General features: G+C 68.0%; 3 protein-coding genes across 3 annotated transcripts; 1 reads left to right on the forward strand and 2 right to left on the reverse strand.

Moving 5' to 3' along the window:
• Positions 1 to 156: 156 nt before the first annotated feature.
• Positions 157 to 7,215, forward strand: FAM110A (family with sequence similarity 110 member A). The gene is made up of 2 exons (XM_082772992.1): positions 157 to 418; positions 2,626 to 7,215. The coding sequence occupies exon 2, from the start codon at positions 2,679 to 2,681 to the stop codon at positions 3,711 to 3,713; it is 1,035 nt and encodes a 344-aa protein (XP_082629118.1). The 5' UTR covers positions 157 to 418; positions 2,626 to 2,678; the 3' UTR covers positions 3,714 to 7,215.
• A 155-nt stretch (positions 7,216 to 7,370) lies between these two features.
• On the reverse strand, positions 7,371 to 14,772 carry ANGPT4 (angiopoietin 4). The gene is made up of 9 exons (XM_082773122.1): positions 14,153 to 14,772; positions 10,691 to 10,846; positions 10,383 to 10,504; positions 9,867 to 10,099; positions 9,257 to 9,372; positions 8,985 to 9,086; positions 8,741 to 8,907; positions 8,138 to 8,268; positions 7,371 to 8,035 (listed from the first exon to the last, which is right to left on the reverse strand). The coding sequence occupies exons 1-9, from the start codon at positions 14,447 to 14,449 to the stop codon at positions 7,875 to 7,877; spliced, it is 1,485 nt and encodes a 494-aa protein (XP_082629248.1). The 5' UTR covers positions 14,450 to 14,772; the 3' UTR covers positions 7,371 to 7,874.
• A 2,483-nt stretch (positions 14,773 to 17,255) lies between these two features.
• Positions 17,256 to 23,402, reverse strand: RSPO4 (R-spondin 4; the record flags this gene model as incomplete). Its single annotated transcript, XM_082773425.1, has 5 exons — positions 17,256 to 17,393; positions 19,956 to 20,141; positions 20,231 to 20,374; positions 20,551 to 20,739; positions 23,324 to 23,402. The coding sequence occupies 5 exons, from the start codon at positions 23,400 to 23,402 to the stop codon at positions 17,320 to 17,322; spliced, it is 672 nt and encodes a 223-aa protein (XP_082629551.1). The 3' UTR covers positions 17,256 to 17,319.
• Positions 23,403 to 24,812: the final 1,410 nt, after the last annotated feature.

Genomic DNA, 24,812 nt, shown 5'->3' on the forward strand with positions numbered 1-24,812 from the left:
GCAGAGCTGTGGCGGGGCCCTTCCCTCCTCCCTGACCAAACCACGAGCGTGCTCCTGCATCCACGCTGCCCAACCGGCACTGCTGGGACGTCAGCGGCCACGGCCACGCTCCATGACGCAGCCGCAATTAAATCCTGGCCCGGCGTGGAGGAAAGCCCCGTGCCTCCGCGGGCACGCTGGCAAGGAGAGGTGTTTTCAATCCCTTCCGAGCACCACCGGGCTGCCTCGGAGGGCGTCTTCTCCCGGCGGTGACTCAGAGGGAGCCGTGAGCCGCCTCGCCGCGGGCAGACCCGCTCCAGTGCCACCCCGCAGGGAGCAGGGGAGGCCACGGTGCGGGGACGCAGCAGGCACGGGGCCACCGAGCCACCAGGGGACAAGCACGGGCCGGGGAGGCTCCGACGGCGCAGGGCAGATCCAGGTAGGCGGCGGAGGTGGCGCCGTGCCGTGCCGGTCCTGTGCCGCCAGCACGGGGCTGGGTCACCGTGGCCGGGCGTAAGTTGGGTGGCCAGCTTCTGTGCCGGGGTGGCCACGCTCCATTCGGGCTGGGGATAAGCTGGCTTTGTTTTCCGGGCCGTTTGGAGGGCGGCTCAGCTCGGTTTGGGGCGGCCGTGCCAGGCTGGCAGCTCCCCATCGCCAGGAATGCGGAGCAGCAGGTCGTGCCCGGCCGGGCCGTCCGTGCCAGCAGGGAAATGGGAGCCCGTGGTGGGCATGGCGACTTTGCTGAGGGTCCAGACCCCTGCGTGCTCGTCCCTTCACCCATCAGGTGCTCCCCAAGGAGCTCTCCCAGTCCCTGGCACAGGTTGAGGGGCAGCAGGGGGGGCTGCGGGCAGGGTGCTGCCGCGGGGTGCGGGACACGAGGGGTGCTGCGGCACGGGCACCCCGCTGACAGCTTCTCCCCGCAGCCTGGAAAGCACCCAGAGGGGGTGAGTCAGGCTCTCGTGCCCCTTCTCCATCAGGGCTGGGTGACGCAGGGCCTCGGGGGAGCCTGGTGGTGATTTCCTCCCAGCGGGGTTTGCCCCTTGGGCATCTCCCCTCTGGGTTTCGGTGCCCCCGGTCCCCGCAATTAGCCCCGCTTTGCCATGGGGTGTGCGGGCAGGGGGGCACCAAAATCCTTGCCCCCCATGGTGCAGGAGATGGGGACAGGGACAGGAACGGGGACAGGAACGGGGACAATGATGGGGACAAGGACAGGGACACCACCCTCCCCTGGCTGCTCACCCATCGCGGCGCACCCGGGGGCTGCACCAGGGACCCCCGTAGGGCTGGGGGGTCAGGCTGGTGGGCTCGGGCTGGCGGCCACCGTGGGGCCGTAGGGGTTTGGGGCTGGCTCCTGCCGCCCGCAGCCGCCGTGCCGTGGGCTGTACCCAGGAAGTTGTGCAAGCAGGTGAGCGGCCACAGGTGAGGCAGCCAGCTCGGGGCCGCTGTGGGAGGAGGAAACGGGGCCGTGCTGGCCCCACTGTGCCCCCCCTTTGCATTGGTGAGTGCCTCGGCTCGCCCACAGCTCCCCCAGGCTTGCTCGTGCCCCAAATCAGGCCCTGTGGGGCTGGGGGGAGGCTCGGTGTCAAGGGGGGTGCAGCCACCCTGGTGCTCGGCAAGGCTGGAGCGTTGCCTGGGGGGGGCGGATGGCAGAGCCCCAAATTGCAAGGGGGGGACCCTGGGGGCTTCTCGGAGCGGCTGGGGAAGGGTTGGAGGGTGCCAGGGCTGCTCGTGGCTGCGGGGTGGGAGGGCTTTGGGGGGTGGGGGGGGGCACGGGACAGGCTGTGCCCCCCCTCCTATGGGTGGGGAAGCTGCCTCGGCGCAACCGTTGGGGCAGGCGGGTGCTTGCTGTGCCTGGCGGGCTCCCAAGGGTGCGGGGTTCACGGGCCTCCAGCGCGGTTGCTGGTAGGGGAAACGTGGCTGGGAACCCCCCCCCTGGGCTTTTTTTGGGGGGGGGGCTCACAATGCTTGGGAGCAGCCCAGCACCAGCGTGCCGTGTCCCGGGACCCCCACGTGCTGCCCCCTCGCTCCCCATCCACTGCTGCAGATGGCAAAGAGGGGCTGGGAAGGGGGGGGGCAGGCAGGTGGGGGCTGCTCGCCCCCCCCCAGGTCTCCTTGCTCCCCATAAACTCCTTTCAAAAAGAAGATTGGGGCAGGGGGGTAGGATAGGGGGGGCTCTGCACTCAGCCTGCAGTGGGGCTGAGCACCGGGGGTGCTGCAAAGAGCGGGGACCCCCAGGTTCCCAGCCCAGTGGGGTGCCGGGCACATGGGGCTGGCGGTGCCCCCCGGCAGGGTGATGCCCCCCCCAGCACGGCCATCACCGAGGGGCTGCTCTCCTTTCCGGGGCTCCCTTGGTGCCGATGTCGGGGCGCCCTCCCCGCGGCCCCATTGGCCGTGGTGCCGTTTGAAGCAGGCTTTGCTCCGCGGATTGGCCGGGTTTCCTTTCGTTTCGGGGACGCCAGCCGGAGGCGTGGTCCCTTGCCTTGAAATAGGAAGCTCGGCGCAGCCGGAGCAGACAGCGCGGCACCGCACAGCCCCGCGCAGCCGCTCGGGCCTTTGTCCGCCCGCCGATCCCCCAACCCCTGGGGCGCGGGCAGGAGGCCCCCAGCGCCCCGCCGACAACCCCTCACCCTGGTCCTTTCCTTGCAGGCCTCGGCGCGTGCCCCCGCGCCCCCCGAAACCCCCCGCAACCCGCCCGGACGATGCCCGTCGAGGCGCTGAGCGCCGGCGATGCCACGAAGGGGGCGGCGGTGGCGGCGCCCTTCACCTCGGCCATGCCCATCCGCATCCTCAACAAGGGCCCCGAATATTTCCGACGGCGCCTGGAGCCCGGCGCGCGGAAACCCAGCGCCGTGGAGAGGCTGGAGGCCGACAAGGCCAAGTACGTGAAGAGCCAGCAGGTCGCCAGCACCAAGCAGGAGCCGGTGAAGCCGCCGCTGCTCAAGCAGCCCCTCTTCGCGCCGGGCGTGCGCCGAGCCATGCTCACCCCGAGCCGTAAGACGCCGCCGGGACCACGCCGCACGGAGGCCGGCGCGACGAAGACCTCCCTCAACCTGGAGATCCTCAACAACCTCATCAACATCTGCGACAGCCCCTTCCCCAAGGCGGAGAGCCCGCGGGGCCGGGAGTGGCAGTGCAAAGCGGAGGCGCCGAGCGCCGGGACGGAGGGGGCCGGCAAGGCACCGGAGAGCCCCGCCGCCACCAAGCCCCCCGGCACCGTGGCCGTGCGCAGGGTGGACGTGAGGCCCTGCGGGGCTCTGCCCTCTAGGGTGGCACCCACCGGCCAGGTGACACCGGTGTCCTTGTCACCCGCCCCGGGCAGGCTGCCTACGGCGGCGGCGGTGGCGGCGCTGAGCTCGCCCAGCCGCCCGGAGAGCGCCCGGCGGCAAACCCTGCTGCACCGCTCCAAGTCGGACCTGAGCGACCGCTTCTCGCGGGCCACCGCCGACCTGGAGCGCTTCTTCAACTACTGCGGCCTCGACCCGGAGGAGGTGAGGGACATGGGCGCCGAGCACTTCGCCCGCGCCAGCTCCGACATCGTCTCCGTCAAGTTTCACAGCGTCAGCACCGCCAGCTCCGAGGGCGGCCGCTCACCCCGCAGCGCGGCCACGCCGGAGGGCCGGCCGGCCGAGCGCATGCCCTACGGCATCTCGGTGGTGGAGCGCAACGCCCGCGTTATCAAGTGGCTCTACGGGCTGCGCCAAGCCCGCGAGCCCCAGCAGGTCTCCAACGTGTAGCGCCGCTGCGCGCCGGCGCACGGTGCCGATGCCAGAGCGGTGGGGACATCCGGGACCCTCGGACTCGGGCGCCGTGCCTCGTCCCTGCTGCTCTTTGTTACTTCGCCTCCTGATGGAGCTGGCTCTGGGGGGCCCCAAAATCAGCAGCCAGGTCCCCGCCAGCCCGCGGAGGGCTGGGGATGAGGCTGAGCCTGCTGGCATCCTGCTGGCCGGGCCGCGGGGTGCACGGCCGGTGCCACCCGCGCAGAGGGGGCATCCCGGCTGCACCCATGGGTCCCAGCGTGCAGGAGCGCACGGGAGCCCTGAGGGGCACTACTGGGGACCTTGCATGCGGCCAGGGGGTGAGGATGCATGCGGCTGGGGGGGTGGTCACAGGCAGCCCCCATCCTAATGCCCTGGTGAGTGTCCTGGAGGAGCTGGGTGCTCTGCCAGGGAGGCCAGAACCGAGCTCCCCTTGGAGCAGCCCGGGTGTCTGTGTGTGTGTGCGTGTGTTTGTGTCTCCCCTTTTTGTCTGTCAGCAAGAAAGCCCAGGCATGCTGTGCCCTCTTATTTATGAAGACGGTTTTATCGGTCTCCTCCTCATTTCTACTGGTTTTCCTGATGCGTGATCTGTAAAAGAAAAAAAAAAAAAAAAAAGAAAAAAAGAAAAGTGATAACAATGGAGAAGGTTTTATTAAATTTCTCAGCTTTGGATGCCGTGTGTGTGGCTGTCTCTGGATGTGGTGGGGAAGGACAGCCCCGCTGCTGCCTGAGGGCCTGGCCGGGGAATTACCCGGGCAGAAGGGGGCCAGGAGAAGGGCTGGGCCTTGGTGCTGGAGGAATTCATGCGTTTGGGCATCCCCCGAGCACTGGGGACCGGGGACAAGAGGGTCACAACGTGCCCCTTCCCTGCAAACCTCTCCTGGAGTCGCCAGCACGAGGCGCACTGCTTCTGGCCCTGGTGGTGCCGAGCCGAGGGGTGCCAGGCGGTGTGCGTGCCGTGCCGTGCCGTGCCGTGCCGTGCCAGCGCGGGGCCCGGAGGGTGCGGCGGGGCGGTTTTTGGGTCTGGCAGGTCCCGGCAGAGCCCGGCCTCGGGATTCCCCTCGGCACCGCAGCCAGCGCCGCGCCAAGCGCGCAGCCCTGCCGGGCGCTGCCTTCGCGCCCGCTGCAGCGAAACGCCTCGGAGCTTGGAGCTTGGCCGTGTCCTCGCTGCTCCGGGGCTGCGAGATGAGGAGGAGATAGCAGAGACCTCCCAGGCACCGGGGGGATGAAAGGCGGCGCGGGGAGAGCTTTGAAGATGAAAGCGCCCGCGTGTTCTCCCCGGGTAGCCTCGCGCGGCTGCGGGTTCCTGCAGCCCCGGGTTCCTCGCGGGAGGAGAGGCAGGAGGGGGGTCCCGGTGCTGTGCTGCTGGGGAAGGGGGCTCCAAGGGCACCCAGGGAGCCCCCACCTGGGGCACGGGGGGTGCGGGAGGGCTGCGGGATGCTCGCAGGCAGCAGGGATTTGTGCCGCTCACAGCACGTGGCGGCAGCTCCCAGCCCAACCCCACTCCCTGCAGGGTGCCCAGAGCGCCCACCCCACACACAGACCCCGCTCGGCTCCCCAAAAGAAGCCGGGCAGGTCCAGGGGCCCCCGCCCAGGGCCACGCAGGGATTTGGGGACAGGATGTGGCCAGTGAGTCAGGGCCACCAGCTGGGGAGGCAGCGAGCACCCGAGGGATCCTATAATGATGGTGTGTGGGGCGCTGGGGGCTCCCCAGGGTGCCGGACACGGGGCTGCCACCCCCCCCAGGGGCAGCTCTGCGGGATCCACGTCCCCGTTCCAGGCTGAATCCGGCTGTGCTGCCGAATTCCTCAGCCCGGCGTGTCCCTTGAGCTAAATTTACCACGGAGAAGCCCCCCCTGCAGCCGACCCTCTGCTGGGGAGCGGGGCCGAGCACCCCCCGGCACAGCCGCGGCGAGGCGACGCGTGGCCCCCCAGGGGTGCCCCCTCCCTGGTCCGTGTGTCCCTGTGGGGGACAGGGGGACAGCCCCGGCCCCCCGCTGCCCTGGGGGACAGGGGGACGGGGGGACAGCCCTGCCCCACGCTCCCCACGCTCCCTATCACTTTCCCTGGCAGCTGCCTCCCCGCCGGCTCCGGTTTCGGAGCGGAGCCGCAGCTGAGCCCACCGGGTATTTATAGCGGGGAGCAATGATTGGGGGGGGTCTCTGTGGCCCCCACCCTTCCCCTTTCCCGTGTCCCACATCCCACATCTTGGGGATTTGCCCCCTGGTCCTCATAGGTACCCCAGAGGGAGAGCAGCAGGATTTGGGGAGCTTGGCTCGGCACCCCTGGAATGGGAAGGGGCACTGGGGGGCACCAGGGGGGGCACCGGGGGGGCACAGGGCTCGCAGCCAGGATGCTCGCAGCCCGCAGAGCCTCCGGGCGGCCCCATTTGCATTCTCCATTTTTTAATTATCACGCACGGCCCCACTGATGAGCACCTTGTGGGAAGTGGCAGCTGCACCGCCTGTTTTAATCAGCGTTAATTAGCGAAGGCCTTGAGAGCGGGGTTGGGGGCAGGCCCGGGGGGGGGGGCTGCCTGCGGGCTGGGTGCTGTGGGGGCAATGGGGTCAGGGAGGGGGGTCAGGGGGGTCCCTGCTCTGCAGCTGCCACCACCGCTGGTCCCCAGGGCTTCGGGGGCACCGGTGTCACCCCTGTCCCCTACAGAGGATGCTGTGGGGTGGTCCCCGAGCTGTAGGGGACCTCTAGTGGCAGCAGGGCCGAGGGGGATGGGGCTGGGCACCAATTTGGGCACCAGGCTGGGCTCTGAGCCCGCAGCACCCGGCCTCATCCATGCACCGAGCTGCCCGGCCTCAGCGGGGCACGAGGGGAATGGGGCCGGGCGGAGCAGCCCCTTCCCCAGCTGGGTGTGATGGGGCTGGGGGCGCATTTGGGGGTCTCGTTCCTCCCCAAATGACCCAGGCATCACGAGGAGGCTGCCGAAAGCTCCCTTTATGTGGAGTCCGTCCGTGCGGTGTCCAAGGGGCCGAGGCAGCGCCGCGCTGTCCCCAGCCAGCGGTGACCCCAATAAATTTAATTTTTAATTATTATTTTTTTTTTTACTGGGGTAATTTTTAAATTGCCCCAGTAAATTTAGCTCAAGGGACACCCCACCGACTGCTCGCTCCTGCTCCTGCTCCTGCTCCTGCCCAAATTGCTGAACCAGGGGCAGCACGGACACCCCCCCAACACACACCACGGGTTTGGGGACGCCTCGCTCTTGGGTAGGGCTGGTGCTGGGGTGGGGGGGGGGGACACGGGTGCTGCCCGGCGCAGCTCTGGGACAATAAATATCTCTTTGTACAAAAATAAAAGCGTCTCCGTGCCAAGCTCTGGGGCGCGGGGGCTCCTCTCAGCGGATGGAGACCCGGCTGCGTTTCGCCCCGCGCTTTCCAAGCCGCCACCAAACTGGTCTCCGAGTTTGGGATTGCCACGTGCACACAACCACAGGGGTTGGAGCTGGCAGCACGGGGGGGCTCGGCCCTGCCAGCACCCCCCTTCCCCTCCCTCTGACCCCTGCCCCAGCCCCGAGCCACCCCCAGCCTCCAGCCCCCTTCTGCTACCCCCCAGCCCCTCTCCCCGTGTGCCACCCCCAGCCCCATCCCACCCCTCCCTGGCTGCTGACCCCACCAGCACCCCCCAGCCCCCGGGGTTGTCACCCATCACACCAGACCCATGTCCCCTGTGCCTCGAGGGACGCCCCTGTCCCTTCCCACCAGCCCCATCCCGCGAGGAGCAGCGCCCAGCGTGCACGGCTGGCACGGGGATGGCACACGCAGGAGGGGACAGCCGTGTCCCCTTGGCTCCCAGCCACCCGTACCTGCTCGATGTGGTGGGGGCAGCCAGAAACCCCACTGACACGTGGGGACGGTGAGAATTTGGGCTGGGAAGGGACGGGTTACGTACACCAAAGCTCGGATTGAGCAGAGCCCCCACGGGTCCCGCAGCCCCCAGCTCCTCGGCACGGCGAGCGCCTCCCTCCCAGCCCTGCCGCCGCTCCGCACGGGCTCCCAGGGGACGAGACGAAGAAGAGTGAGGAATAATAACTGGGGGAAAAGCTTCCCTGCAGCTCCTGCAGCCGGGTGGCTCAGTTCCATCGGGGTCTGGCACGGGTCTGGGGCCGGCACGGGGTCCGGCGGCACGCTAGAAGCCCGCGGGCCGTATCAGCATGCGGGTGCCCTTCAGCGAGTAGCTGGGGCCCTGGAAATAATGCCAGCGGATGCCGTTGAGCTTGCGGATGTTGTGCCGGGCCGGGTAGTAGATGCCGTTCAGGTTGGAGAGCCCGCAGGCGTCGAACCACCAGCCTGCGGGAGGAAGGGAGCGGGGCGGGAGCGTGCTGCGGGGCCGGGCGCCGGGAGGTTTTTTGGGGGGTGATTTCGGGACCCCAGCCCCAGCTCCCCGCTCACCTCCCGACAGCATCTGGGCGCACTTGCAGAGGCAGTTGTCGTTGTCGGCGTCGCGGGTGCTGAAGTTGGTGCCCTGCAGGGCCAAGCCGCTCTGCTGCCCGGCCGTGCCGCTGTAGTCCTGCAGCGAGAGCCTGCGGCCGAGGGCGACGCGCGCCGGGCGAGCCATCAGCACCCGCTAGATGCTTTGGGGAGGGGGTTAAAAAGCCCCCCAGGCTCTGTTCTGCCCCCCAGCCCCTGTCCCTGGCACCACAAGGGTTTGGCAACCCCGCGAGGACACGGATGCAGCACCCTGGGGACGAGCCCTTTTGGAGAGGAGCGGCGAGCGGCCGCCAGCGTGCCGGCTGCCTGCTGGGGTGGGAAATCCCTCGGTTTTAATGCAACTTCAGGCATCAAAATCTACTTGGGGATTTCGAGAACCAGGGGGAAGAAGGAGCAGGCAGCACAGCCACATCCCCGGGGAGGAAATCTGCAGAGAACCCCAGCGAAACCCCACCAGGAACCCTGCAACCTCCTGGGGACCCGGGGTCCCCCGGGCACCCGCAGCGAGCCGTGCCAGTCCTGGGGGCTGCGGGGGCCAGGGACAACTCGCCGCCGTTCTCCTACCTGTAGAGCTGCCTCTCGCTGCCCAGCTGGAACTTCCCGTAGTGGGCATAGACCTGGCTGCCCTCCCAGTCCCGCAGCTCCACGCGCAGGGCGTAGGGCGCCCGGCTCGTCAGCAGGTGCACGGCTTCGTTGCCCAGCCAGTGCTCGCCCGCCGCGTCCCCAAAACCCTGGGGGAGCCACGGGGAGGGTGGGCGCGGGCGGTGGGCACGGGGGTGCCCCAGCTCGTCCCCGTCCCCGCACAGACCTGCTTGTACTCCCTCCAGCTCCTCTGGAAGCTGAGGCTACCGTTGGCACGGAGCTGGATGACCGTCCAGCCCCCGCCGTCCGTCTCCATGTCACAAAAAACCTGCAGCGGGGAGCAAGGAGCTCAGCCCCTGGCTCGGGGGGTGCCCGAGGACGCCCCAACTTCAGGCTTGGTGGTGCCACTGGTACGGGGTTTGCACGCATCGGGTGGCTCCTGGGGACAGCAGCACCCCTGGGTGCTGCAGCAGGAGCCCCCCCCCGGGCTGCGCTCACCTTTTTGGGCTCGCTGAGGTTGGCGATGTGCAGGGTGTAGACCCCGCTGGTGTGGAAGCCGGCCCGGCGCAGCTCGGCGCAGTCCTGGAAGAGCTGCTCCTCCCCGGGCAGCAAGGCTGGGGGCAGGGGGGAGGCGTTAACACCGAGGGGGGGCACCGGGGGTGCAGCCTGTCCCAGCCCCATGCCACGCAGGTGGACGTGCAGGGCCCTGGGGTGCCCTCCCCACCTTGCCGGTGGCACTGGGGCTTCCCACCGTGCGAGAGGGCAGAGGGGATTTCAGAGCCCCCCCTGGTCCCGCAGCCCTCCCTGGTTTTTCTGCTCTTCTCCTCTCCCTTTGGATGTTTTTTGTGTCCCCTGGTTTTCCTTTTTTTGGTGACATTTCTGTGCGTCTGGGCGAGGGGGTGGCCACGCTGCCACCAAACCAAATCCCCGGCTGGTGTGCGCTCTGAAGTGGGTGCCAGCCCTTCCCATGGGGGCACGAGGCTGAGCTTCTCTTTGGATTCTTCATTTTTTGGGGTGAAATCACCTCTGTGTGAGCCGGGCAGCTGCCAGCACAGGGTCCCCACCCTCCCCAAACCCCCCCCCAGTCCCTCTGCCTCTCCTTGCTCACCTCTGCCCTGCGCCACCAGGCGCACCAGGCCCTGCACCGCCTCCAGGAGCTGCAGCTGCTGCCTCTGGAGCAGGCTGGAGTTGGCGCTGGCCGCCAGCAGCGACTTCTCCAGGTCCTCGATGGTGCCGCTCTGCCGGCTCACCACAACCTGCAGCCTCTCCTTCTCCGAGCGCAGCCCCGCCAGCTCCGCCTGGTGCTTCGCCTCCATCTCCAGCACCCGCACCTCCAGGATGCTGAAGGGGACACGTGGCGGTGACACGGGGGAGGGATGCGAGGGGCTGAGTGGGGAAAAAAGCAGCCCCAAACCCTGGCTGTGGATCCCCGGCACCCCTGCGAGCTGTCCCCGTCCCCGGGGGCACCTGGCAATTCTCTACCTCGTGGGTGCCCTTAGCGAGGGAGGGTGAAGGTGAAGGAGGAACCGAGGCCGAAGGGGCTGTGATGGGGCTGTGCCACCCGCAGGGATCCCTGGAGGGGCTCCAGCCCTCCCAGAGAGCAGCCAGAGACCCGGCCCCTTACTTGTTCCTGCTCTGCAGCTTGTGGATCTCGTTGGTCTGCACCAGCAGCTGCTTCTCCAGCTTGTTGGTGGACAGCGAGCTCTCCAGCAGCTGCATCTCGATGCGCGACGTCTGGTTCAGCACCTGCCCGGGAGCAGGGGGAGCGCTGGGGTGGGCAGCGGGGTCCCCAGCCACCAGCGGCAGCCCCCTGGGCACCACCTCGGGGAATCTCCCCGCTTTTAGCAGCACAAAACCTGCCCCTGGGGCGGTCCTGGGGGCAGCAGGGGCACGGGGACAAGTGCACCGAGTGCCCCTGCCGCTGCCACCTACCTGGGCCTCCACGTCGGTGAGTTTTCGGGTCTGCTCGGCGCTCTGGTTGAGGAGGGAGCTGCCGATCTCCAGCATGGTGGCCGTCTGGTTCTGCACCGCCGTCTGCTGCAGCTGCGCCATCTCCGGCTTCACGCTGCTCTGGATGTAGCTCTCCAGCTGCAGAGAGCAGCGAGGATGGGATGGGATGGGTCAGTCGGGGAGCTCACCCCGTACCCAGCCTCACCACAGCCTCCGTCCTCCAAATTGGCACAGCCCGGGAGGGTTTCAGCATGGCACGACCCCTCCTGGGTGCTTCGGAGCAGCCTGCTTGGCTTTGGCACCAGATTTGGCATCAGCATTGGCCTCGGCACCAGCTTCGGCATCGGCACCAGCGTTGGCCCAGCTGTCCCAGTTTCCCAAGCCTGGTGGCATCTCCCTGCCATCGTCCCCAGCCGCGGTGACAGCAGCTTTTCCGGCACACGGTGCTGCCCCACGGCGGGGCAGCGCTCGGGGCTGGGAAGCAGCCGGCTGCGGACACGGCTCCGAAACATCTTCCGCTTTCCCAGCCCGCGGGGGACGGGCGCTTCCCAGAGGGTTTCTATTTCTGGCGTCCTCGCCGTGAGCTTCCCATTCGGGCCCCTCTCCGGGGTGACAGCCTCGCCGAGGGCTGCAGCCCCCGGCCGCCCCGCGGGGGCCGTGGGGAGCGGAAGGGACGCGCTGCCGCCCACGCTGGGAACGCGGCCCCGCGCTGGGGCTGCCCAACCCGACCCCTTTCCCACTCCGAGGGTCCCGAGCTGCCCGCGCCCCCGCATCCAGGTGGCTCCTGGCCCCCCTCCCCGTGAGCTGGTGCAAGGAAAGCCCCCGGTCCCGGTGCTCGTGGCACGGCGGTGCCGGGGCGCCCAGCCCCTCGCCGCACTTGTTAGTGCAAGGTGGAGTGAAATCACCCCTCTTTGAGCACTTGGGGGGCTGGAGGCGCAGAAAAAATGATGTAAACCCCCCCCCAGGGGCTGGAAGGTGAAGCTGGGGGGGGAAGGAGGATCCCAGCGTGGGCACCTCGGGCTGCGCCCAGGTCCCCGAGGGCTTCCCTCGCGGGGAGGAAGCGGGGAGCGTCTGAGAGCCGGGTCTGGAAAACATTTCCCCAGCTGAGTGATTGCTGGAGAGTTTCCCTTTAACCACGTCGTTAATCTTGCTGCTTCTCAGGGCTCGGGGAGGCCTCCTCTCCCTCTCGATCTTGCCTTTTTTTTTTTTTTTTTTTTTGTCAAAACAAACATCCCTCTGAGCGCGGGGCAGTACATACCCGTGGAAAAGGTCAGGCTGGCACGGGGAGGGGGGCTGAGAAAGAGCCTGGCTCCAGCCCCAGCCCTGGCCCCGGCTGCTCCCTGCAAGCTGCCTCTTTTGGGGGTCCCTGACCCTTCTGGGGGAGCCCCCAACCATGGCTTTGCCTAAGGAAAAAGAACTGAAGAGGGGCTGGGGTCACCCCAGGAGGGGGCCGTGGGGCTGTGGGTCACCCCAAAAAGCTCCCTAGACAGAGCCAGCCCCGGGACAGGGTCCCCTCCCCGCAGGGAAGGGACAGGGGGAGCTGGGCAGGGGGACGCACACCAGTGGGACCAAGCCCTGGTGCTGGTCCCATCCCTGTGGCTCCTGGCGGTGTGACACCAAGGACTCGGCTCCAGCACTGCTCCCGAGCCCAGGATCAGCCCCAGGTTTTGTCCTGAGCCCTGCTCAAGCCTGGTGCAGGGAGACCAAGATCGGGCACTGCCCAAAATTCGCAGCCTGCACAAAAATTTCTGCCCAGCAGCAAAACCAAGCAGCGAGCGACCACCGGCCGGGAGCGCGGCACGGCCACCCCGCTGTCCCCACGCTGGGGACACGTCGCCAAAAGGGCTGCCACTGGGGCCAGTCCCTTCAGGGTCTTGGCCCCGTGGTCAGGTTGGTGGCACCGACAGGCACCCAGTGCCCACCCACGTCCTCGGCCAGTGCCACCAGTCCGCGTGCCACGTCCTCACTGGTGTCCCCGGCTGTCCCTCCTGGGCTGCGCTCGGCTGCGTGGAGAGGGTGGCCCCGCACCCAGTGTCCCCAGCGGGGTCTGTGGTGGCAGAGGAGGGGGTTGGTGGGGTGGGGAGCCCTGCAAGGGGCTGGGGGGGGCCCTGCCAGAGCCACGGGCCAGGGCACAGCGTGAATCTGCCCCGCTGGCAGCCGGGGATTTGGCGTTGTTTACAAGCCGTCCCCGAACCCGGTGCCTCCTTCGAGCCCGGTTTGTTTGTTCAGGCCTGGAGTCCAACCAAAACAAGCCTCCTTGCGCAGTTCCAGTTAAATAAGGAAAGCAAAGAAACAGAAAAAGAAAGCAAAAAGCATAAAAAAAAAAAAAAGGCAAAAAAAAAAAAAAAATCTGCCTGTGCTGGAGGGGCCGTGCTGCGGGAGGGGACGGGCAGCGGCCGCTGCCCCCTGCTCCCGGGCTGTGATTTTGGGCACCTCTGCCCAGAGCTGCTCAGGTTTGCGGCTTCATCCTGCCTGCTCCGGGGCTGAGCAGCACCCAGCGGGGCTGAGCAGCACCCAGCGGGCCCCATGGCAGCACCCTAGGGTGCAGGGACCCCGGGATTGCACGGAGCTGAGGTGCGCAAGCGCTGCTGGAGCAGCGTCCCCGCAGCGGGGGGCATTGATCACCACCAGCCTGGCCTCGCCGCTCCCTCTGCAGCACCCAGAGCTGGCTTTGAGGGGAGCTGGGGTGCAGCTTTTGAGGAATTTGAGGTCTGAGACAGCCGGGGAGGGGACAGGGACAGTGCTGGGTGTCCCCACGGGTGCCCGCTGCCGCTCTCCGCGTCCCCGGCGGTGCCGCTCGGCTCGGGGGCGGGTGGCACCCGGGGACGAGGCTCTCGCCCCGTCCCCATCGTGGGCACCGCGGGGACGTGGCCCCGGGGGGAGCCTCCCGGGAGCTCTTCCCGGGTGTGACGCAGGCGGCCGCTCGCTCGGCCGCAGATGCGGGGTCAGGAGGCGCCGGGAGAGACCTCGGAAAGGAAAAACCTCTTCCTGCCTCGCGCCAAGGGGCCGGGGCTGGGGGGGCGCAGCAGCACCCAGGGTGGGGGTCCCCGAGGTGGGTGGGGGTCCCCGTGACCCAGGGGTCCCCTCCTGAGCCGGGACGGGGAGAGCTCAGCCCCACGGGGTGCCCGGCACCACCGCTGCGGTGGGCACCAGGAGGGGACCCGTGGTGGGGACGGCAGGGGGATGTAGGGCGGTGAGAGAACTGCTGATCAGTGGCATTTGTGGCACCAAATTTGTTCTCCATCCCCTCTGGTGAAAAATTTGGGGCAGGATCAGGCCCTGGGGCTGAGCCCAGCGGGGAAGGCGCAGAGCTGACCGCAGCAAGCGGCTTCGGTGGGTGTAGGGCAGCTGCGGGGGGGGGGGGGGGGGGGCAAACCCCTTCCCCACCACCCTCCTCACCGCCTCCCCTCACACCCTGGCACCCACCCCGCCGCCTCCTCCTACCTTCAGCAGCCACTGGGTGCTGTTCTCCAGGATCCTCTCGAGGTGCTGCAGGCGCTGGGCAGCCCCGCGGGCGGCGTGCGCGGTGCCGGCCGGCGAGTCCCGCTGCAGCAGCGCGTTGGAGGGGCCGGGGGCGACGCCGGGAGGGCAGGGAACGGGGTCGGCCTCGGGCAGCACGAAGGTGTAGCTGCAGTGCCCGTGCTGCACGCGGTGGAAACGCCGCCGGCCGCCCCCATCCAGCGCCCGCCGCTGGGCTGCGGCCGCGCACAGCGCCGCCAGGACGAAGCCGAGCGCCCGCATGGCACGGGTACAGGCACGGGGAACCCCTCACCCCGGCACCCAAGGGTGCTGCGGGTGCCAGGAGTCGGTCAGTGGGTGCTGAGCGCCCAGCCCCGGCGCTGCGCCCTCGGCATTTCCTCCCGGCGCGCTCTGAGCGGGCTGCGGCCGCCCCGGCCTCCTTTTATCGCTAGGCTGGGTCTCGCTCAGCAAGGGAAAAAAAAAAAATGAAAAAGAAAAACAAAAGGGGAAAAAAAAAAAATCTGTTTAAAAACAATACTTCTATCTTTTTTTCTCTCCTCCGAGCCCGCTGCGGGGAGATCAAGTTTCACACGTGATCTTTCCATGCCTCACGCACGCAGAGTCCGGCCGCACGCCCTCCCCGCACGGCCACCCCTGGCCCCCCGGCCCCCCACGTCCCCGCCGTGCCCTCCCCGGCCCCAAGCCCCTCGTCCCTTTCCCAGAGGGTCCCACCCCATCCGCCCTCGCTGCCCCCTGTCACCCTTGGGACCCCCGGGCCGTGCTCCCCCCGCCTGCAGCTATTTATATCAGGGGAGGAAGCCGAGCGCTGCCTTCGGCTGCTGCGGCCGTGGGACGAGCCCGCGGGGACCCTGGGGACCTGGTGGAGGGTGGTGGGACCCGGTTGGATCCCATGTGGGGTTTGGGGTTCAGCCAGCGTTTTCCTCCTGCCCCCACGGGGCTCGGGCTGCCCCTTTAGGGTTTAGGATTTGGATGCAGACCCCGGCCCCACAGAGCAAGGAGCAGCTGCTGGGGTGGCCAAGCTGCGTGGGACGGGGACATCCTTGGATATCCCGTCTCCCCCAGCCTCATAGGGGTATTTCAGTGTTGGGGGGCCGACCCCAAACGCACACCATGCCCCCATTCCACTTGTGATATACCAAATCCGGGCGCACGCTGCCCGCAGTGCCACAGGGACGTCCCTGCCAGCCCCAGGAGGTGCCGTGCAGACCCTGGTGACCCCCACCTCCGCCTGCCCCATGGATGGGGTGGCCTGGAGACACCCCAAACCCACCCCGGGGTGCGGGATAAAACAAAATGCCCCTGCAGCCCAGGCTGTGCCGTGCGCCCACGCGGGGCGGCGCAGCCATCCCATGGCCAGCGCGGGGCCCCAGCGCCTGGCGCGGAGCCCACGGGGGCCAGGCTACGTGCCGGGCTATTTCTAAGCTGTCCCAGGAGATTTGGGGCTGGCTGTGGGGACGGGCTGGCATGGCAGAGCAAAAATCCCTCGGCACAGGAACACCCCGGCCACCTTCCCAGGGTTTTCCGCCCGCTTACGCAGCACCGGGGGGGGGGCTGTGGTGGTCACGGGGTGCTCCGGCCCCTCTGGATAGCGGGGACCCCAGCTGGTTTTAAGGGGCAGCTGAGAGACTTTTTTCGATGTCCTCGTGCCCTGCTCATGGTGCTGCCCCGTCCCAGCATCTCCTGCCAGCAGCACCCCAGCATCTCCAGGGCATCTTCAGCTTCCTCGGGAGCCCCCAGGCATCCCCCTGCCGGCCTCTGGGGCCACCCGGAGCAGCCCCGAGCCCCCAGATCCCACCTACAGGACCCCAAGAGCCAGCCCTGGAGGTCCCAAAGCAGCACCTGGGGAAGGGGCAGGGTCCTGGGGACGTTGCTTCTCCTTCTGCTGGCTCAGACACCACGGGATGCTGCTGCTGCTCCAAAGAGAAACGCCAAAACAAGATCTTTCCCCAGGAACCCCCCCCAGTTCCTGAGGGCCTGGGCAGTTCAGAGGGGTCCCAGGTCGACCCAGGCAGGCGCTGGCCACTTTTTCACCCCACCACTTTTGGGGTGGAGGCGTGGGGCTGGGGTTTAATGCCTCGTGGAAACCATTTCTGCAGCGGCAGGGAAGCAGCGAGGCGAGGCGACGGATGCCGGAGGCTTCGACGCTTTTTATTTGACAGAAAGCAAACGGAGGAGCTGCCCCGTGCCTGCGAGCGAGGCTCCGGGGCTGGCTCGATGCTGACACCCAGCGCTCCTGTTCTGGAAAGGCCCCGCAGCCCCCATAACCCCCAGGTCCCATGCTGGGAGCAGGGATGGAGCAGCCAGACCCAGGATATTCACAGAGGTGCCCCCGGGGAGGGCAGCAGTTCGAGCAAAACGCGTTTGAAACGTGCCGAGGTGCTTCTCCACGGGCCACACACGCGTCCTGCGTGGTTTTTTTTGGGCGCTGAGCGCACGGTGGCTGGGTCAGAGGGATGGGGACGGGGTCAGCACCCACAGGAGGGGGCCACGAGGTCGATCCTGGTGGCGTGGCCGGGCTGGTGGTGGTGGGGGGCGTCCCCAGGCTGGCACCGGTGGCTCCGGGGTGCGTGGGGAGGGACACCCCCAAATCCTGAGCTCACGCCCGGCACGGAGCTCACCCAGCTCTCCACAGGCTGTGAGCACGAGGCCGGCAGGATTTGGCCCATGGATGTGCCACAAGGGGACCAGAGAGATGCTGAGGGCCGGGCTGGGCTGCTGTGAGGTCCCCAGCACCCCAGCGCAGTCAGGGTCCCGTGGGGACGGACATCTCCCTGCCCAGGGGACGTGCTGGGGGCAGGCGTCACCTCCATCAGCAGGGTCGAACCCCCCTCCCCGGCCCCATTTCACCCGGCTGCAGCGAGGGAAGGGGCCGAGCAGGCAGGGGGAGAGGGAAAAACAACAAAAAAAAGGAGCCACCCCCCTCCCCGAGCCCCGAGGCATTGCTTTGGACACTGCAAATTAGATTTTCTGAAAAGGAAATGTTTTACAGGCCATAAATTGCCTGAAAAGAAAGGGGGATGGGGGGGGGGGGGGTGGAGAGAGAGAAAATTGTGCAATTTTCTGTGGCTGGGAAGCCGGGGCGACGCGGGCAGGGCAGCACAGGGGGAGCTCGCCTCGCCGTGCCCGCGCCGCTAGGTGCCCGCGTCCGGCTCTGTCTTCTGCTTCTTCTGCCGCTTTTTGCCTTTATTTTTGGGTTTGGTTTTCTCTGGAAGAGAAGAGAAGGAGAAAAGGAGGGCTCGCTCGCTGGGGCCGGGCAGCGGAGAGCCTCCTGATGCGAGGCTGGGGGTTACGGCCAGCTCTGCCTCGAGCCACAGCGGGCGCTGCCCGGAGAGACCCCGACCTCTCCGCGAGCAGGAGCAGGACAACGGCCACCCCAAAGCCCCAAAGATCCAAATCCCCAAATCCCCAAGGCCCCAAAGCCCCAAAACCCTGCACAGCACAGCCCCCAGCTGGGCCAGGAAGGGTTGAGGGTGGGATGTGGCTGGCCTCTGGGTGCACCCACCCCTCTCCAAGCACCCCTCCAGCTCCCAGCTCCGCGGGTCGATGGGGACGGCGCTGAGACACCGAAACAAACCGGGACACGGGACAGGACTGTGGGCTCTGATGGATGAATTTCTCATGCCTTGGAGTGGGTTGGGGACCCCAAACCAGGCAGCTTCTGCCCCTGTGTCCATCCCAGAGCCGGGGGGCGCAGAGCACGAGGCCCACGGCCGGCCCCGCGGCGGGAGCCGGCGCTGCTGACGCTGGTTCTTTGCGAGGGCTCCATCTCTTTTCCTGCCCGCCTCTGTTTTTCTGCTCTGATCTCCCAGACAATTGCCACCCACAAAGGAAAGGGCACAGCACGAATGCCAGGCGTCTGGAGAGCGCGGCAGGAACACAAGGCAGATTTACAGCAGCGTGAGCGGTTTTGTGCTGCGGCCAAGCACAGATGCTTCTCGCTTCCAGCTGCCCGGGGACGACGGCTCAGAAGTGGTAGCACAAATCTCTCATCACACAGCCCGGGCTGGGGCCGAGGCAGCGCCTTCCTCCGGCTCTCCGGGTCTTGGGGTGTCTTGGCTGCATCAAGTGAACTCGTTGTCCTCCAGCATCTGGATCCCATAACCGAGCACTCGGCCGGTCGGGACAGGAGCCTGGGAGCGAGGGCAGGCGCACGCTCCGCCGCGGCGGGGACGCCGAGCAGGCTGCCCAGGGCTGGGCTGCCAGACACGAAGGGGGCTGCTCCTGCCCTGCTTACGGGGAGGCCGCTGCCTCCAGCCTCACCGCGCTGCGGGGGATTTCCCTCGGCTGTTTTGGGGAGAGACCTGGCTCTGGAGCTGATCCCCACCCGAGCGGGGAGCCCTGCGGTGCCCCCCATCCCCACGGCCTCGGGGCTCACAGAGGGCAGGAGCGGGTGCCTAAGTCACCCCGTGAGATGCGGTGCACCCCAAAAACTGTGATCCCCATGGGTGCACGGGGGTGGCTGTGGTGGCACCGAGCTCTGGGCACGGCGCTGCAGGCACACGCCGTCAGCCGCCCGGCAGCGCGCCGCGGGACGCCGTGCTCCAGAGCCGCCCGTCCTCGTGCACCACCGCCAAGCTGGCCACATCAACCTGTCACCAGCTTCAAGGGCCCAGGGGCCGCAGAGCCAGGGAGGGAGCCAAACTTCCCCGAAATCGTTGCCACCTGGCGCCCCGAAGCTGCGAGTCAGGGCCTGAGCAGGAAAGGAAATCAGCTCCGCCGCGCTGTCAGCACCGCAACGTTATTTATGATGGATGGTGCCCAGATGAGGACGTTCTCCTGGCTCCGCAGCCCCAGCACGCCCAGCTTTTGTTGTTCCCACCTTCCTCCAACCCGTCTCTCCTCTCCCCTTCGCACCCCTCTCCTCGGTCGCGCCCTCCCTGCCGCTGCCGTGTAGATACACGGCGAACCCACGGCTCCGCACCGCAAAGCTGTCCAGCGCCGAGGCCGGGGGCTCAGATCTCCTTCCAAGGCCCACAGATCGGTATCTCATGCAATCTGTCTTTCTGCCAGTTATTAAGCAGAGATTTATTAGAACAGCTTCAGCCCAGCCGCTCGCGTCCAAAAATGACATCAGGCTCCTCCTGGTTCCCATCGCCATCCCCGTGCCCGTGCCCGCGCCGCCGGCTGGGCGCTGAGAGGGGCACCGGGGAGCCCCCACGCTGCAGCCCCCCAGCTGGGGACCCCCGAGCCAGGGAACTGCGGTGCCACAGCAATGGGAGGGCCCCCGGGGACAGGGGATGGAGACAACGTCAGGGAGAGCCACCGGGGAGGACAGGATGGTGCCCAGCCCTGGGGACGGATCCCAGGGTGGGCTGGGGACCTTGGCCATTGCAAATCCCCCCGGGGTGATGCCCTCCAGCTCCACGTGGCTTTCTGGTATTTTGCGGATTTTTGCAGGTATTTCCCCCGAGGAACTCGCGCCTCTCTATTTGCGATTGCCAAGCAGAAAGCCTCGGCCCTGCCTCTCCCTTCGCAGGCGGGCAGGACAGCAGCCGGTGCCAGGGGCTGTGGCTCACGGGGCAGGGGGAGCCTCGTCCCCGCCGGCGCCAGCACCGGGGCTGCTCAGCACATGTGCCTGGGAAGGCAGCTTTCTCCAGAACTGCACGCTTACAGCCACCGGCCTCCAAATGCTTGGGAGATGAGATCCAGGCTGGCCGGCCACAACCCCGCAGGACCCCCCGCCACCGCAGGGCTCCTCGCTTTTAGGCAGAGCGGCGGCGGGGCGCCAAGCCGGGGGGCTGCGGGGGGCAGGAGGGGCCGCGCTCACCTCCTGGGCAGTGCTTCCTCAGGCGGCACTTTCGGGTCTCCAGCAGCGCGGGGCACGAAGCCCCCTCCTCTCGCGGGGCGCCCAGGACCTCGCGCACCCGCGTCTCCAGACCCCACTTGCAGCCGCAGGTCCGGCCCTCGTGGGTGCAGGCGCTCCACTCGCCCCAGGGCCCCGGCTCGCACGTCTCTGGGGGGAAAAAAGGGGCACGGGGAGGGGGACGGTGGCCACACCACGCTGGGATGAGCCGTGGGGTGCGGGGAGCGGGCGCCGCTTACCTTGGCACTCGCGGGTGCCGGGCTGCGCCGCGGTGCCGGGCGGGCACTGCCGGAAGCACTGGCCCTTGTGCAGGTAAAACTTCTCCTTGCACTTCATGCAGAAGTCTTTGCTGAAGCAGCTCTCGCAGCTGGGCGACCTGCACTCTGCCGGGAAGGGGTGCTGTGAGCTGGGGGCGAGCTCCGAGCCACCAGCCCCGGTGCGCAAAGGGACCCGGCGCCCTTCCCAAACGCAGCTCTGGGCTGGGAGAGGCGCTGAGGGGCAGCGAGGGGACCCCGGGGTGCTCGGAGGCGCAGGGGCCACCGGCTCACACACCACGTACTTGTGCATCTGTTGACCTCCAGACCCCGCACGCCGAAGTAGCCGGGGGGGCAGGTGTGGACGCACATCCCGTACTGGCGGATGCCGTCCCTCCAGATGAGCAGGAAGAGCCGGTGGTGGCAGGTGATGCAGCCGTTGTCCTCCGAGCACAGGACGCAGCCCGTGCAGTTCTCAAAGAGGCCAGCGCTCACTGCGGAGACAAGCGGGGCAGAGGGTCTGCGGCGGGGGGCACGGCGGGGTCGGGGATCCCTCCGTGCTGCGCCCAGCTCCGGGTGCCAGCCCGGGCAGCCGTGCCATGGCATCCGACAGGGCGCTGACCCCCGGAGCAGCCGGCGGGGAGAAACGAGCCCTGACCCGGGTTAATTGGCTGCTGCCTGTTATATGTCAAGGGAACAAAGAGCGTTTCGGAAACGTTCAAGTGGAGCCGCGATAAGGATCTGTCTGGTGGCTCAAGAGCCGCCGCCGCCGCCTCCCCGGCTGCTCCCGCCGCGCTCCGACCTGCACGGGGGGCAGCGGGTCCCGGGGGGGGTCTGCTCCCAGGGACAAGGACACGGGGACAAGGAGAGGGGCCAGCCCCATGCCGCCGGCAGCACCTGGAGGTGCCCTCCTGTCCCTAGAGCCAGCTTTCCCCAACAGAGTCACAGCCCGGGGAGATGCTCGTGGCCCGGGGGCATTTCAGGAGCTGGTGACTGAGCCCGGAGCACCAGGGCAGCCGCTGGTTTCGCTGCCCACCCACACAACGGGGTCCTTCTGCACCCCCAGAATAGTGGGGTGTCTCCAAAAAGGGCCCCCCCAGGGCTCCTCTGCTCGACCAGCGAGGCGCCTGCTGCACCCGCTGGTGTTTGGAAGAGTTTGTTTGGCTTTTCTGGGACGGAAAGCTCGCTTTTAACACCCCCGAGCAACAGCTCGTGCTGTACAGCCAGCGACAGCGCCAGGAACACGGGTGGTGCGTGCTCGGGGCCCAGGCTGTCTGCTAGCAGGTCTCACAGCGTTAAGATGTTGGTTTTTTTTGTTTTTTTTTGGTTTTTTTTTGGACACAGCAAAGGCTGAAGGAGGAGGCTGCCCTGGGCAGAGCAGAGCTCTGGAGGCTGCGGTTACCGGAGCCTGGTGCACAGCCCTGGGGAAGGGCCCACAGCCACCGCCTTCCCCCGCATGGGGGGCAGCCCCATGAGGGACTGGATCCCACTGGGAGCAAACTGGGGCCAGCATCTGGGACGTGCCAGGGTGCCGAGAACACGAGCGAAGGGCAATAACTTTGACATGGTCTCGGACCCCTTGGGTGAGGGAGGGAGCTCAGGGCTGGGGACACGGCGGGGAGACGCACTCAGGGGACACCCCACGGCTCCGGCACGGCTTTCCCAGGTGCTGCTTGTGCCACGCAGCCACCCCCGAGCCCGATCATCCCGGTCCCCTCACCCCTGGAGGCCAGGGGCTTGCTCAGCGCAGCGGCACGGCGCGGCGCGGCGCGACTCGCTGCGGCCAGGAGGCTGCGTGTGCTGGGAGCCCGCTAATGAAGCACCTTGGATCCATTAAGTTGTTATGGTCTCCGTTACATATTTACCAAACGCTGACAACATTTGTGTTCCTGGCTGCAGCCGGAGCAGCATCCCAGGAGACCCAGGGATTTACGAGCGTCTTTTCCCTTCCCTGATTCTTTTTGATGATTTTTTTTTTTTTTTTCCTGCTCTCTCTCCAACACCCAGCTGGGGCAGGGAAGGTGCGGAGCCCCACCATGGGACGGGACGAGCTGTGGCAGCGACATCCGTGCCACCGTCTTTAAAACCAGCTCCAGGGAGGGCTCCGGGCAGCTTTTACTCCCTGCCTGCTGCTCCCAGCCCTTCTTCTCCTCCTGTCTCTCTCCTGCCACCGGGAGCGGTGCCGGGGAGCTGCCGCAGAGCCGGCGGAGCCTGGAATCGGCACGGGGCCCCCACCCAGAGCATGGGAGCAGGGAAATGAGGGGCAGCTCCCGGCTTCACCTCCCCGGGCACGGTGGCAGCTGCTGGGCACGGGGCTGAGCTGGGACGGGCACCGGGCAGGAGCTGAGCAGCCAGCAGAGCCCGTACAGGGGGGAGACACCGCACATTTGAGGCGCAGACCCATGGGTGCCGCGAGGACCCGAGGCCCTCACGCATCCCGTAGCGCTGGCATCTTACAGCAACATCCAACAGACACGGGGAAAGTTGCCCAGGCTCCAGCCCGAGGCCTCCAAAGGCTCGCAAGGTCCCATCCCTGCCCCAGCACCAGTTAAAAAAGGGAGCCCTATCCCCGCACCCCGCAGAGCCCAGGCTGCGGTGGCACCACCCGACGGAGGGGACACGAGCCCGTGCCCCCCGGCACGGCCCTGGGACACCCAAGCAGCAGCTCGGCCAGCCCCTCTGCTCGGGGGGAAGGACGGGGCAGGGGACAGCAGTGCCTGCAGCACCTCCGAGCATCCCCCCAGGACGTTTTGCACCCCATGCATCGAGCAGAAGCACCGGCACCGCGCTGCGCCCTGCGCCCACCACCCACACCCTGCCCCGGGGGGCTGTGATTTTGGTCCCCGTGCCACCAGCTGCCCCCTGTCCCCCGCCACCCCGGGGTGGGACAACGCTGGCACAAGGCAGGTGATGCCGCTGGGGCTGAGCCTTGCCCTCTCCAGGCATAGATGTAGGAAACAGCCCCGGGGGGCGAGCTGACCCCCCGTGGCACCCCTCCTGCTCCACCTCGGGGACCCGAAGCCACCCAAGGGTGGCACCTGGGCAGGACGAGGGAGCCAGGCTCAGCGCGTGCCCTACCTTGCTTCTTCCAGCGGTTCTGCGCGAGCATTTCCACGGAGCTGATGAATAGCAGCACCATGAGGGTTACCCACGGCATCTGGGCAGCCGGGGTTGAGGGGCGGCGAGAAATCACAGCATCCGAGCGGCTGCCGGGCTCGCCTCCCTCCCCGGCCTGCCGACAGGCGGTGGAAGAAGGAAGGGAAGGGAGAGGAAGGGAAAAAAGGAGAGGAAGGGAAAGGAAAGGAAAACCGGGAGGAGAGCGGCGCGGAGCGGGGCGGGGGGCTCACACCACCCCAGCCGCGGGCGGGGGGCATGCCCCGGGCCGCCAGGGCAGGGCAGCGCTCATGGTGCCGGGCAAGCGGCGGCTGCTCGGGGGAGCTCTGCCTTTATAGCCGCTGCCAGCCCCCCGCCGCCCCCCCCCCCCCCTCCCGACCCCCCCCCGGCAAGCCCCGGCGATGACAAAACGGCCCCGGCCCCGGCCCCGCGCCCCGCAAACGGCCGGGCCGCGACCCCCGGCCCCGGCGCCGCCGCCGCAGCCTCGGAGCGGGCGCGCCCCCCGCCCGCCGCCTCCATCCCGCTGCGGGGGCACGGAGAAGCCCCCGGCACGGCTCGGCACGGCTCGGCACGGCACGGCACGGGAGGGGCCAAGCCGGGGGGGACACGCCCAGGAGCGGGCGGGGGGCGGCGGGGAGGGGGGATCGGGGAGCTGGGGGGGTGGGGGGGGGAGGCTGGCTTCGGTGCGCCGAGAGATGAGGGAACGGGCCGAGCCGTGCCAAGGCGAGCCGTGCCGAGCTGTGCCGTGCTGAGCCGTGAGGAGAGCTGAGGGACTGTGCTGAGCTGTACCGGGCCGATCAGAGCCGTGCCGGGCTGTGCCGAGCCGTGCCAAGCCGTGCCGAGCTGTGCCGAGCCGTGCCAAGCCGTGCCAAGCCGTGCCAAGCTGTGCCAATTCGTGCCAAGCCGTGCCAAACGCTGTGGGACTGTGCCGAGCCGTGCCGAGCCGTGCCGAGCCGATCCAACCCAAGCCGAGCTGAGCCGTGCTGAGCCAAACTCAGCCAAGCTGAGCTGAGCTGAGCCGAGCCAAACTGAGCCAGCCAAGCCGAGCCGAGCTGTGCCTCGCAGCACCTGGCTCCCAGGCAGCTCCCTGCGCCCCTCGCCACCCCAAATGCCCCCGGCGGGGGTCTCAGCGTGCCCAAGGGAGGGCACAGGGCTGCAGGATGGGGGTGGCCAGGGCTGTGGTGCAGAAACTCGGGTCCCCCCCTGCCCCTGCCCTGCCCCATGGGGGCTCAGGACAGGACAGCATCTCCTGGGGACGGCTGCGTCCCTCCGAGCCCCCTGTGGGGTGCACGTGGCCCCCACGTGGCTTTGGAAGGTGACCATGGCCACACGAGGGGTTCCTGTGCTGCTCCGTGTCCATCCCAGGAGCTCCGTGCCCTCATCCAGCCACGAGGACACGCGTGCCAGCCCCATGCCAGGAGCCATGCTTCCCAGTGGCCTGGTGGCCCACGGT

This window comes from Aythya marila (assembly GCF_965140915.1).
Source record: "Aythya marila genome assembly, chromosome: 16".
In the NCBI taxonomy this organism is placed as follows: domain Eukaryota; kingdom Metazoa; phylum Chordata; class Aves; order Anseriformes; family Anatidae; genus Aythya; species Aythya marila.